Here is a 13861-nt window from a genome sequence, read left to right on the forward strand (position 1 = left end):
TCAAGTGCTACAGGGCAGGACAGATCCAATCACCAAAACTAATTCTCCTCCATTGCTGAATTGGGGAGTTGGGGGAACCTGTATCTACCTTCTATATTGGGTTCTGGTCTAGAGACCCTGCGATATCTGGTACCTGTAAAATATCCAGTATCAGCTGGGCGGCAACTATGATCACCTGGACCACTTCCTCACAGACCTCCATAGTACTTTCCTTACCAAACACTCCTCCTTCCGGTACCTACTTGCACTTGCTCCACAAGATGCTCCACAGCACCTTCTTTCCTCGGCTCCTTGAACACAGTGAGTTAACAGAATCATAGAATCATAGAATAATAGGACTGGAAGGGACCTCAAGAGGTCATCGAGTCCAGCCCCCCGCCCTCAAGGCAGGACTAAGCTCCGTCTACACCATCCCTGACAGATGTCTGTCTAACCTGTTCTTAAATATCTCCAGAGAGGGAGATTCCACCACCTCCCTTGGCAATTTATTCCAATATTTGACCACCCTGACAGTTAGGAATTTTTTCCTAATGTCCAATCTAAACCTCCCCTGCTGCACTTTAAGCCCATTACTCCTTGTCCTGTCCTCAGAAACCAAGAGGAACAAATTTTCTACTTCCTCCTTGTGACACCCTTTTAGATATTTGAAAACCGCTATCATGTCCTCCCTTAATCTTCTTTAAAGAGAAGTCCTTTTTAACTAGGGATGTTAAATGGTGTTTAATCACCTAATTGACTAGTCATAGAATCCTAGAGCTGGAAGAGACCTCTGGAGGTCATCGAGTCCAGCCCCCTGCTCAAAGCAGGACCCACCCTAACTAAATCATCCAGCCAGGGCTTTGTCAAACCAGGACTTAAAAATCCCTGGGGATGGAGATTCCACCACCTCCCTAGGGAACCCATTCCAGTACTTCACCACCCTCCTAGTGAAATATTTTTTTCCTAATATTCAATCTAGACCTCTCCCAATGTAACTTGAGACCATTGCTTCTTGTTCTGCCATCCGTCATTACTGAGAACAGCTTCTCTCCATCTTCTTTGGAACCTACCTTCAGGAAGTTGAAGGCTGCTATCAAATCCCCCCTCACTCTTCTGTAGACTAAATAAGCCCAAATCTCTCAGCCTCTACTCATAGGTCACGTGCTTCAGCCCCCTAATCATTTTGCATCCACATCCTTTCTATAGTGGGGACCCAGAAATGGATGCAGTACTCTACCAGTACCGAATAAAGGTGAAAAATCACTTCCTTAGATGTACTGGCAATTCTCCCACTAATGCACCCTAATATGCTGTTAACTTTCTTGGCTGCAAGAGCACACTGTTGACTCATATCCAGATTCTCTTCTACTGTAATTCCCTGATCATTTTCTGCTAAACTGCTACTTAGCCAGTTGGTCCCTAGCCTGTAACGATGCTTGGGATTCTTCCATCCCTAGTGCAGGACTCTGCACTTGTCCTTGTTGAACCTCATAAGATTTCCTGTGGCCCAATCCTCCAATTTGTCGAAGTCACTCTGGACCCTATCTCTGCCCTCAAGTGTATCTACCTTTCCCCCTAGCTTAGTGTCATCCGTAGACTTGCTGAGGGTGCAATTCATCCCCTCATCCAGGTCATTAATAAAGATGTAGAACAAAACCAGCCCTAGAACCAATCTTTGGAGTATTCCACTTGAAACCAATGGCCAACCAGATAGAAGAACATAAAAATGGTCATACTGGGTCAGACCAAAGGTCCATCCAGTCCAGTATCCTGTCTGCTGACAGTGGCCAATGCTAGGTGCCCCAGAGGGAGTGAACCAAATAGGTAATGATGAAGCGATCTGACCATATATAGAGCCATTGACCTCTTGAGCCTGACAGTCTAGCCAGTTTACAGTCCATTTATCCAATCTGTACTTCCTTAATTTGCTGGCAGGAATATTGTGGGAGACCGTATCAGAAGCTTTGCTAAAGTCAAGGTATATCACATCCACCGACTTCCCCATGTCCACGGAGCCAGTTACCTCAACATAGAAGATAAACAGATTGTTCAGACATGACTTGCCTTTGGTGATCCCTTATTGATTATTCCTGAATACTTTCCCTCTTCAAAGTGCTTTAAAATGGATTCCTCGAGGATCCCGTCCATGATTTTTCCGGGGACTGAGGTAAGGCTGACTGGTCTGTATTTCCTTGGATTGTCCTTCTTCCCTTTTTTAAAGATGGGCACTACATTAGCCTTTTTTCAATCATCCAGCACCTCTCCCGATCTCCATGAGTTTTCAAAGATAATGGCCAAAGGCTCTGGAATGTCAGCTCCCTCAGTACCCTCGGATGCATTGAATCCGGACCCATGGATTTGTGTATGTCTAGCTTTTCTAAATAGCTCTTAACCTGTTCTTTCTCCACTGTGGGCTGCCACCTCCTTCCTATACTGTGTTGCCTAGTTTAGTAGTCTGGGAGCTGACCTTGTCTGTGAAGATGGAGGCAAAAAAACCCATTGACTATTTTAGCTTTTCCCACATCATCTGTCACTAGGTTACCTTCTTCATCCAGTAATGGTCCCTCACCCTCTCTGATCACCCTTTTATTGCTAACCTGCCTGTAGATATCTTTCTTGTTACCCTTCATATGCCTTGCTAGATGCAATTCCAGTTGTGCTTTTGCCTTCTTGATTGCTCCCCTGCATTCTTGAGCAATATATTTATACTCCTCCCTAGTCATGTGTCCAAGTTTCCACTTCTTATAAGCGTCCTTTTTGTGATTGTCAAAGTCAGACCGGACTCACAGATTTGTCAGACCGCTGTGTTTATTAGCAAAGCTACTCTGTTAAATGCACCCAGAAAATGTGAGTGCCATACAAGGTTCAAACCCCTTGATTTATACAGTCAAAAGAAAGCCAAAATTAACAGGATTAAAAGAGGGACAAAACTTCACATAATTAGTGTGAGGCTAGTCAAGTATCTTCATTTCCACATCAAGCACACAGCAATCTCCTGTCCATATCTCCCTGGTTATCTCAATTGCTTTCTGCCTAACACCTAATGTTCCTTTTCCTATTAACTCTGGCTAGCACTCCGATCTGCATACCTACAAACAACATTAACATACTTGTCTTCTTCCTGTTCAGAGACAAACAGTATTCCTTCAATTTATTCAATTATTACAGCATAATTCAGCTTTCTCTTACAGTATAATTCTTTCTACTTTCACATGTTTAAGCTCACCAAGGAATTTCCATTGACTAATAGATTAGTTGATAAGAGGGGGAAACTGTAGAGCAACAGAGTTCTTCGAGTGCTTGCTCATGTCCATTCCGACTAGGTGTGCACGCGCCACGTGCACGGATCTCAGAGCTTTTTTCCCTCAGCAGTACCCTTAGGGCCATCAGGGAGCCCCCTGGAGTGGCACCGGTATAACAGCACATATAAAACCCTGCTGGCCCTTCCATCCTCTCAGTTCCTTCTTCCCGCCCGTGCGGCAGTTGGAGCGTTAGACTCTTAGTCTTCCCTTAGCTTCTTGTTCACTTCTTAGTCTGTAAATAGTTTTTAGGTTTAGTATTAGTCTGTAAATAGTTAGCCAATACAAGGGCTTTGCCCCTTCTTGTTCCTCTCCCCGGCTGGGGAGGGGATGCCAGGACCACAAGGCTTCAAACTCTGCGAGTCCTGCCTCAAGCCTATGCCCTGCGGAGATCCCCATGTCTCCTGCTTAAAGTGCTTAGGCGAGGCACACTGTACCCAGACCTGCAAGATCTGCAGAGGTTTTAAACCATGGACGAGGCGAGAGAGGGATGCTTGTTTGAAGAGGCTGCTAATGGAATCCTCTTGCCAGCCCCCAGCACTAGAGGGCAGCCAGTCGGTGTGCAGTGCCCACCCGCCCCCATCAGCACGTGAGACCTCCTTTGAATCGGTTAAGACTAAAGCTAAGTCTTCCTGGCACTGCTTGCAATCCCCCTCTCGCAGGATATCTAAAGAGCGGAGAGGTCTCTCCCCTTGCAAAGAGAGCTGCAAAGTGTGCCCTAAGGAGAGGTACTCGACCCCGAAAGGCCTTAGTCAGTCACGGACTGAGATGGGCAACAGCCTTGCTACTGCTACTTCGGAGGCAGAGGGAACCCTGTGAGACTTACAGCCCTTGACCCCAGAGACATTCCATGTGGCAAGGGACCTTATAGCTTTAACTGCCCCAGACCTGTCGGCGTTCCTGCTTCCGGCACCGAGCAGGGCCCTGGTGCACAGGTAGGCTCAGACACAGGGTCTTTAATCGCCAGCACGATTGGCATGGGGTCATGTCCCTGGTGCCGCAGATGCAACAGCAACCGGATCAACATTTTTCTGACTGCCTCCGGCATCGTCCCTGCTTTCAGCCACGACCCCGGCACCAACCCCAGCCCTGACTTTTGCGCCACCTTCAGCCCTGGCTCAGTCACTGGTGTTTACTTTAGCCCCGATACTGGCACTCTCAGCAGCAGAGCCGCTCACAGCACATCTGGCGCCGGCAGTGGCATCAGCGCTCATAGCACCGCTAGAATAGTCAGCGGCACCAGCGCTCTTAGAGCCTCCAGCACTGGTAGGGCATTGACGTCTATGGTGCCCCCGGTGCCGGCAGTGGCGCTGGCATTTGTAGCGCTGCCAGTGTCTGTGACGCCCTCGGGGCTGGCAGCGGCACCGGCATTTGTGGTGCCCCTGGTGCGGACAGCAGGATTGTCACTTCTGGCAGTGCCGGCACCTGTACTGCATCTGACCCCAGCAGCGACACCGGCACTTGTGGCGCCCCCCGGCACCGACAAAGCCAGGGGCACAGATTAAGGTACTGGCTCAGACAAGCCATATCGCCCCAGTACCGACCCTGGCACCAGGAACGGTGCCTGTACCAGCATGGACTCTAACACAAATGTCAGCACTAGCGCTTCTCCCAGCATATGCAATTTTTGTACCCACGTTGGCTCTGATCCCAGACCCAGTGATGACACCGTTACCCATACTAACCCCGGCGCCACTGGCATCTTCAGCGTTTCCTGATCGACCGGACCCCTGTTTATATTGGACATCGGCTCCCCTGATGTGTGTGTCCACGGGACATCATGAGCAGGCGGTACTGGCGCCGCCTTTCCTGCCCCCTGCGCCAGCCCCCACGCTCAGGGGAAAGCCACGGGCTATGGCCCAGCACTGAAAGGACCAGGAGTCCACTGGCCCCTCACCCTCTCCCTCATTAGCGATCTACAACCCATCCTGGACAATGATCCCTCACTTTCACAGGCCTTGGGAGGCAGGCCAGTCCTTGCCCACAGACAACCCACCAACCTGAAGCATATTCTCACCAGCAACTACACACCTCACCATAATAACTCTAACTCAGGAACCAATCCATGCAACAAACCTCGGTGCCAACTCTGCCCACATATATACACCAGCAACACCATCACAGGACCTAACCAGATCAGCCATACTGTCACTGGTTCATTCTCCTGCACATCTACTAACGTACTATATGCCATCATGTGCCATCAATGCCCCACTGCTATATTCATCGGCCAAACTGGACAGTCCCTACGTAAAAGAATCAATGGACACAAATCAGATATTAGGAATGGCAACATTCAAAAACCTGTAGGGGAACACTTCAATCTCCCTGGATACAGAATTGCAGATCTAAAGGTAGCCATCCTGCAGCAAAAAAACTTCAGGACCAGACTTCAAAGACAAATTGCTGAGCTACAGTTCATCTTCAAGTTTGACACAATCAACTCTGGATTAAACAAAGACTGTGAATGGCTAACTACAAAAGCAGCTTCTCCTCTCTTGGAATTCACACCTCCAGATCAGCTACTAGAAGTGGGCCTCATCCTCCCTGATTGGATCCAGCTGGTCATCTCCAACCTGATTCTGGCCTGCATATTTATACCTGCCTCTGGAAATTTCCACTACATGCATCTGAAGAAGTGGGTCTTTGCCCACGAAAGCTTATGCTCCTACACTTCAGTTAGTCTATAAGGTGCCACAGGACTCCTCGCCGCTTTTGCAGATTCAGACTAACACGGCTACCCCTCTAAAACTTAGAGAGTTAGTGTTCAGGATCTGAAACAGTCTTCTCTTTATGGCATGGCACTTCCTAGGACTGGGGAGGAAAGAAACAGAGAGCAAATTGTTGCAGGGCACCAAAGTTAATCCATTGGCAGCAGTTAGTGGATCTATCAGCTGTCTGGCTGTGAGGGGTTTCTTATGTGACTAAATATGTAGTGTAAGGATAGTTTAGGGCTGCCATTGCTGTCAGGGAATGAAGTTTTGATGTTAGTGGTGAAGAACTAGAAATAACTACTCCCTGTAGGAGAAGAGTGGCTCTTTGGATAATTGCTTTAGAAATGTCCTCTATGCACAGATTTATATTTACTGGGAAAAAGTCTTAGTTCATCAGTGTTTTTTGTAGTGTACCCTTAAAGAAATTTAGTGAGGCCTTTGCCAAAACTCAGTATTGTGGAGGAAGTGTCTACATAGACAATTTACCTGTTGAAAGCCTTTCAAACTTATGAGGTTTAAACTCAGAATCTGAATCCTTAGCCTTAAACAGAGTTCATTTGCATTAGTTACTACAGAACAATTTTACTCCTTTAAATTCCAAATACTATTTCCCTACATCTCTTTGTGCCAGTGTACTTTTTATAAAATCTGAAACAATTACATAACATAACAATACACTAGTTTTGTTATGGTTGTTCACAGAGCAAACAATTTTTCACTTACATCCCCTGAGATAATTGAAAGTGTAAATAGGTTTTCAGCAGATAACTATTATTTTAAAAAAGCTGTTCATATGCTTGATAGCTAATAGTTTTGTAAAGGATTTTATATTCAGAACTGAATGTATAATTATTTATGAAACCCTGAGCACATTTTCTACAGATGGTGTTTAAAATCTTATAAGACATGCTTTTTAATATTTTGTGGTGATGGTAGGAAAATTAGCATTCTGACATGTGAGCAGTGTCTTCCCTAATTTTTACATGCATAACACTTGAAAAAATCACTATTTTTCACATTTTGCATTAAGAAGATTTCAAATAGCTCACATCTTCCTCTTAATACTCAATTTTGGCTGTTTCTTTCAGAAATAGAGATGGTAATCATGGAGCGGTGTAAGATGTCAGAATTGTCTGTTTCAGCAGTGACAGAGCAGAATACGACTGATGAAGAAAAGAGTGCTGCTGCCTCTGGTAGTGAAATGACCAACTGGAGCAGGTATGAAAGAAATCACCTGATAAGGTTCCTTCCTTCTGCTTCTTGTATCCTTTTTCCAGGTTTGTCCTCCACCCCCACTTACGTCTATTCCAAACATTTGACTTTGACTGACTGGAGTAGCTGACTTATGTATGGTCGTATAGAAGATGTTGCAGTAGGGAAGTAGTTTCTAGCCTCTTTGCTCCCTGGAGACTGCTATTTCTAGTTTCCCTTTCTGAAAGGAGTGCCTTGTCTTACTGCAACACACAGGGGGGATACCTCAGTGGTTTGAACATTGGCCTGCTAAATCCGGGGTTGTGAGCTCAATCCTTAACGGTGTCATTTAGGGATCTGGGGCAAATCTGTCAGGAATGGTACTTGGTCCTGCTGTGAGGGCAGGGGACTAGACTCAATGACCTCTCAAGGTCCTTTCCAATTCTGTGAGATAGGTATATCTCCATATATTAAGCAGGCCTGGCCAAAGAGTTTGTGGGGCCCGAGGTGACGTGCTGAGAGCAGGACTTGGCCGGTGGATGCTTTAGTTTAAAGTCAAACCCAATTGAGAGGTTGCAGAGTCCAGTCCAGGCAGTCCCACCAGCTATCTCTCACAATGGAGGGCAAGTTTGAATACATTTGTTTCCCAAAATTTTGCTTTAAAATGTGCAAAAACATGGAATTTTTAGGAGTAGCGGAGGGCCATGGCAGGGCAGTGTGTAACTAATTCAAAAAATTATTATGGCCTATTAAGTAGTAACCCATAAAACTTGTTAGAACTCTTAAATACACTGTTGGGCAGAGCCGAGGCCATGCGCTGTTAGGGTTGCCCGAACACACGGGCTAAAAATTTGTCAAGCAAAAAAAAAAACCACCCCCCACACCGACCACACATCCTGTGTGGCTACTACCAAGAGCCACCAAGCTGGGAACAAAGTGGGAGGCAGCAGAGCCTGCTCTGCAAAGCAGCCGCCTGCTACCCAAAGCAGAGAGAGGCAGACCTCACACAATGGCAGAGCGGGGGGGGGGGAGGGAGACCATGGGTAGGAAGGTGACTCCCCCATAGCCAGGTCTTTGGGTGTCCCAGTGGGAAGAAGCAGAAATTCCACCCCATTCAGTTTTGGCTGAGAGCCCATGGAAGGCCCCTAAATGCAACTACAAAGCACCTGCAGGCTTCTCTCCTGGACTACGGTGCCACAGCGTGCTTGAACAGCGCTCAGGAGCAGGGACAGGGCTTCTCCTCCCCAAGGCATCACTCCTCCTCGGACACATTCAGCTCAGGGCTCCCAGCACCGATTGCGCCCCGCCTCCCAGCCACTCCCCCCTCCTGGGCTTCTGCACACAACCAAAGGCTCCCAGCGCCGATCGTGGCCCCACCTCCCAGCCTGGGACTCCCTCTGGTTGTGTGCAGAAGCCTGGTGGGGGCGGGGGGAGTGGCTGGGACTCCAGGCTCTCTGTTACTGCTCCCTAGCCTGCCTCACCTTGAGGTTCCGCTTTAGCTGAGCTGCACTGCCACAGCTCCGACAGCACTGCCAGTGCTGGGACATGATGCAGAGTTGGTCCTGGGCCCTCCAGGGGTCCTGCTGCCACAGTTGGCCCCCACTCCAGGCTCCCTGGGGCTCGGGGCTGCCTAGGTCACAGAGCGCAAGGGAAGAGGCTTGGGGAGTGCACACAGACATGGTGCAGGGCCTCTGCCCAGAGCTCAGGCCCTGGCTTGGCCTGGGAGGCAGAGCCTGCCGGGTTGGGATGCCTTGGTCCGTACAGCCACGGGGGCTTGAATTTCAGTGAGGGGTCCTGTAGGTGCAGGGCTCACGGCAACTGCCTTGCTCGCCTTGCCCTAAGGCTGAGCCTGTACAGAACTACTCTATGCTGAAATAGGGTACAGTGCATGTAACACACAAACTGCTCTGGTGAAGTGTTTTGTATGTCTTTTGGGTTGCTGTTTTTCATACTTGCACTAATACTCTGAAGCCTCAGTCAACATCGGGGCTCAATTATGTGAGGTGGGAATCTCGCAGCAAGGGAGTCAAACTTTTTAGTGCATGAGAGCATTTTAAATGTGAACATTCTTAGCAGTTAAAAGCTGAAATACTACTACCAATTAGGAAACTAAAAGTGAAAAGCATTTACTTTTCTTCCTTTTTGATTGTCTTAAATTGCTAAAGAATTAGTAACATGTAAATTATCCTGATTTAATTTTTTTCAAATTAAATCTTGATTCCATTTTATCAATTTACTTTTCTCTACTAGGGTATCCCGCTGTGCCCTTTTCCTGTTTCGATAAATTACTTTTAAATGTCACCACACCCTGCGTAGTTTGGTTTGGATGCTGGAATGATCAATAGCAATTTTGATAAAGAGAATACATTGTTAGTAACATTTGTTGTACAAGTGGTTTGTAGTGTTGTAGCCATGTTGGTCTCATAATATTAGAGAGACAAAGTGTGTGAGATCATCTCTTTTTTACTTGGCCATTGTCAGCTGGTGAAAGAGATAAGCTTTGAGCTTACACTGAGCTCTTTCTTGGGGCAAAATGCAGGACAATGTAGCACTTTAAAGACTAACAAGATGGTTTATTAGATGATGAGCTTTCGTGGGCCAGACCCACTTCCTCAGACGAAAGCTCATCATCTAATAAACCATCTTGTTAGTCTTTAAAGTGCTACATTGTCCTGCATTTTGCTTCAACTACCCCAGACTAACACGGCTACATTTCTATCACTCTTTCTTGGGGAAGTGCTCTGCATAAGCTTGAGAGTTTGTTCTTTCACCAACACAAGTTGGTCCTGTAAAAGAGTACCTCTCCCACCTTGTCTAATTGTCAAGTGGGACAACTATAAAACAGTTCATGTCCAAAAATCTCTATTTAGAATATAAGGACAAGACATAACATATTTCAGGGCTTCATGGAAAGTAGAGATGGGCGATAATAACGGGAACGTAAGATTACATTTACTAGCAAGTGTGGGCAGCATAGGGGTTTTTAAGTAAAGTGTGAGTGAGCAAGAGATTCTGGTTTACCACTTCGTATACAATGAAGTTGGTCAGGATAGTACTGACTGTGTGTTAGAACATTCGCTTTTAAGTCTTCAAAACACAAAATATTCATTTGATCATCCTAACACCTTGTCAGATGTTTGCATTTCAGGACACATGAGAATGTAGATAGCAATCTAACAGCATCTTGTGTCTTCATTCAAATGTCATCTGTGCAGGTGTGAGGCATGTCTAAAAGCAAAAGTAGATCTTATCACATATGTAAGGGAAGTATTCCTAGACTTAACAGAATAAAATACAGCACAAAACTTTTTGTTAAAGTGAATTATTCAGTTACTAGGTAAATAAACTTAAAATCCTGACAGTAATGAAAAAAATCAAGTTTATTTTAAAGATTTATCTGTTTATAAGGAATATATTCTTTCCTACTTTAATTATCCAGTCTAATTGATCTCTACAAATGTCATAACTCTAAGTCCACACTTACCAAAAATTATGACATACTGGTGGAAAGTGCGGTAACTGTGTGTGGTCAGTATAGGCAAATGTTGACTTTTTAAATGGTGTTGAATGAAAATCCATCTTTATAATGCACTAAATTTAATATTTGATGTAAGTAAAACTTAATTTTTCAAGTTTTACTGTGCTAGACATTTGAATGCTAATGCAAATTAATTTTGGAATAAATAGAATCCTTGTTAGTTACGGGCATTTGTTTAACATTGGGAGAGATACTAGAATTTGGAGTTTCTACAGAAATTAAAAAATAATTTGCAGCCTTATCCTTCAAATCGCGCACCCATTAATTATTATTAATCATTATTAATGGGTTTTGTATTATGCTCCCATTAATCTTTATTAATGGGAGCAAAAATAACTGGGAAATTTAACACAAAATTTGCTACCTGACCATTAGCCAAATAGCAAATTGGATTTAGTACTGCACTGATGTACTATGATTCTAGCTACAATAGTTGGGAGAGAACATATGTGACTGTCAAATTCACACCAACTGCTAAGGTAGGACATTATTGCACAGGTTCTCAATTCCTCCCAGGCTATTTTTTTTTGTGAGGATGGATGAGGGTGGTGATGGGGAGGGGACTTTTAAGTCATGTCTGTGCTTCTGATGTTTTGTGGGTTGTAGCCAATGCTTGGATAGTTGAATGGAATGCAGCAAATGTGGCTTTATAGGGAACCATATGTCCAAAATCATAGACTCATAGACCATTAGTACTGGAAAAGACCTTGAGAGGTCATCAAGTCCAGTCTCCTGCTCTCTTGGAAGAACCAAGCATTATCTAGATCGATGTTTCTCAACCTTTTTTTAAAATAAAGTACCCCTTTAAAAAAATAAGTACCCCCCAGTACCTACAGTTTTCAGACACACACATTGTTTTTCTACCATTGCAACACATTTGTTTAACAACTTAATCATAACTGGGCAGGCGATGAAATTTTTGGGTGTAAAAAGTACAAAAATAATAAAGTGCTGTAAAACTTAAAACAAAAATTCAGTTTTCTCGAAATTTCAGTTGTTGATGTACCCTCCAGACTTATCTTGAGTACCCCTAAGTGTACTCATGCCACTGGTTAAGAAACACTGGTCTAGAGATCATCTCTGATAAGTGTCTGTCTAACCTGCTCTTAAATATTTCCAGTGATGGAGGTTCCAAAACCCTCCCTAGGCAATTTATTCCAGTGTTTAACCACCCGAAGTGTTAGGAAGTTTTTCCTGATGTCCAGCCTAAACCTCCCTTGCTGCAATTTAAGCCCATTGCTTCTTGTCCTATCCTCAGAGGCCAAGGAGAACAATTTTTCTCCCTCCTCCTTAAAATACCCTTTTAGATACTTGAGAACCACTACCACTTACTCTTATTTTTTCTAAACTAAACAAGCCTAGTTTTTTCAGTCTTCCCTCATAGCTCATGTTTTCTAATCATTTTTGTTGCTCTTCTTTGGACCATCTCCAATTTCTTGAAATGTGGTGTCCAGAACTAGACACACTACTCCAATTGGAGCCTGATCAGCACAGAGTAGAGCGGAAGAATGACTACTTGTGTCTTGCTCACAACACTCCTATTAATGCATCCCAACAGTGTCACACTGTTGACTCATGTATAACTTGTGGTCCTCCATGACCCCTAGATTCCTTTCTACAGTCTTTCTGGACAATTACTTCCCATTCTGTATGTGTTAAATTGATTGTACCTTCCTAAGTGAAGTACTTTGCATTTGTCCTTATTATACTTCATCCTGTATACCTCAGACCAGTCCAGATCATTTTGAATTTTGACCCTATCCTACAAAGCACTTGCAACCCCTCCCAGCTTGATATCATCTGTAAACTTAATAATCGTATTCTCTATGCCATCATCTAAATCATTGATGATATATTGAATAGAACCGGCCCCAAAACAGACCTGTGCGGAACCCCACTTGTTATACCCTTTCAGCATGATTGTGAACCATTAATAACTACTCTCTGAGAATGGTTATCCAGCTAGTTATGCACCCACCTTATTGTAGCCCTATCTAGGTTGTATTTCCCTAGTTTATTGATAAGAAGATCATGTGAGACAGTGTCAAATGCCTTACTGAAGTCTAAGTATACTAGAGATGTTAAATTGAGAGTAATTGGCAAATCGAATAGTTGATGCATTTCGCTTCAGCTAGTCAGTAGGACACCTCCACCTTTGAAGAGTAGAAACAGCCGTGTGGAGCCCGGGGTCACTCCCCTGCTGACCTCAGGCTGCATGCAGCATTTCAAAGTGGCAGTGCTGCATGGCTGTCTAATCTTGCCCCTGCATATCTGTGTTGTTTGCTTATATTCATCCTTTGTAATTTGACTTAGTTTCTACTTTTTATATGACTCCTTTTTTATTTTTAGATCATGTAAGATCTCCCAGTTGATCCAAGGTGATCTCCTGTCATACTTTTTATCTTTCCTAGGTAGTGGAATAGTTTGCTTTTGGGCCCTTAATAATGTTCCTTTTAAAAAAACTGCCAACTCTCTTCAGTTGTTTTTCCTCCTAATCTTGCTTCCCATGGGACCTTACCTGTCAGCTCTCTGAGTTTACTAAAATTTGCCTTCGTGCAATCCATCGTCTCTATTTTGCTCTTCTCCCTTCTACCATTCGTTAGAATCATGAACTCTGTGATTTCATGGTCACTTTCTCCCAAGCTGCCTTCCACTTTCAAATTTTCAACCCGTTCCTCCCTATTTGTTAAAATCAAATCTAGAACAGCTTCCCCACTAGTAGCTTTCTCAACCTTCTGATATAAAAAATTGTCTCCAGTGCAGTCCAAGAACTTGTTGGATAATCTGAGCCTTGCTGTGTCCCATCACCACCAACCGTAGGTTGTATGTTGTGATCATGGTTAAACTAGTGGCAGGATGGACTGGAAAAGTGCAGTGTAACTTGCTTGCATAGTGACTGTTTCTGTTGCAACCCTGGATGTTATTTTTTTGTTGGTGCTATTGAGAGGATGGGACCTGTATTTATTTTTTAAATTTGGGATTTATTGTTAATATTAAAGCATTTCATACTTTGAGTCCGAGATCATCAGTTCATAATTTTGATATTATACACTTAATTGTACGTGTTTCTGATGCTTAGTACTTTTATGGGTCAGCCTCTGTGAAGGGATTACACTCACTGCAGCATGTCTTCTTGCATC

At 44.4% G+C, this 13861-nt stretch overlaps 1 protein-coding gene across 9 annotated transcripts in view; it reads left to right on the forward strand.

Moving 5' to 3' along the window:
• CLEC16A (C-type lectin domain containing 16A) overlaps positions 1-13861 on the forward strand; it is a 341368-nt gene that overhangs the window by 76327 nt on the left and 251180 nt on the right. For 8 of the 9 annotated variants that reach the window (XR_012896118.2, XM_075899302.2, XM_075899306.2 and 5 more), the window contains one exon: positions 7081-7210. Coding sequence is in view for 8 of the 9 variants with exons in the window: in XM_075899302.2 (XP_075755417.1) it covers positions 7081-7210 (130 nt within the window). In the remaining variant the exon portion in view is untranslated. The remainder of the gene's footprint in view (positions 1-7080; positions 7211-13861) is intronic. The other variant, XM_075899304.2, reaches the window with a different exon arrangement.

This window comes from Pelodiscus sinensis, chromosome 15, assembly GCF_052426305.1.
Source record: "Pelodiscus sinensis isolate ZL-2025 chromosome 15, ASM5242630v1, whole genome shotgun sequence".
NCBI classification, from domain to species: domain Eukaryota; kingdom Metazoa; phylum Chordata; order Testudines; family Trionychidae; genus Pelodiscus; species Pelodiscus sinensis.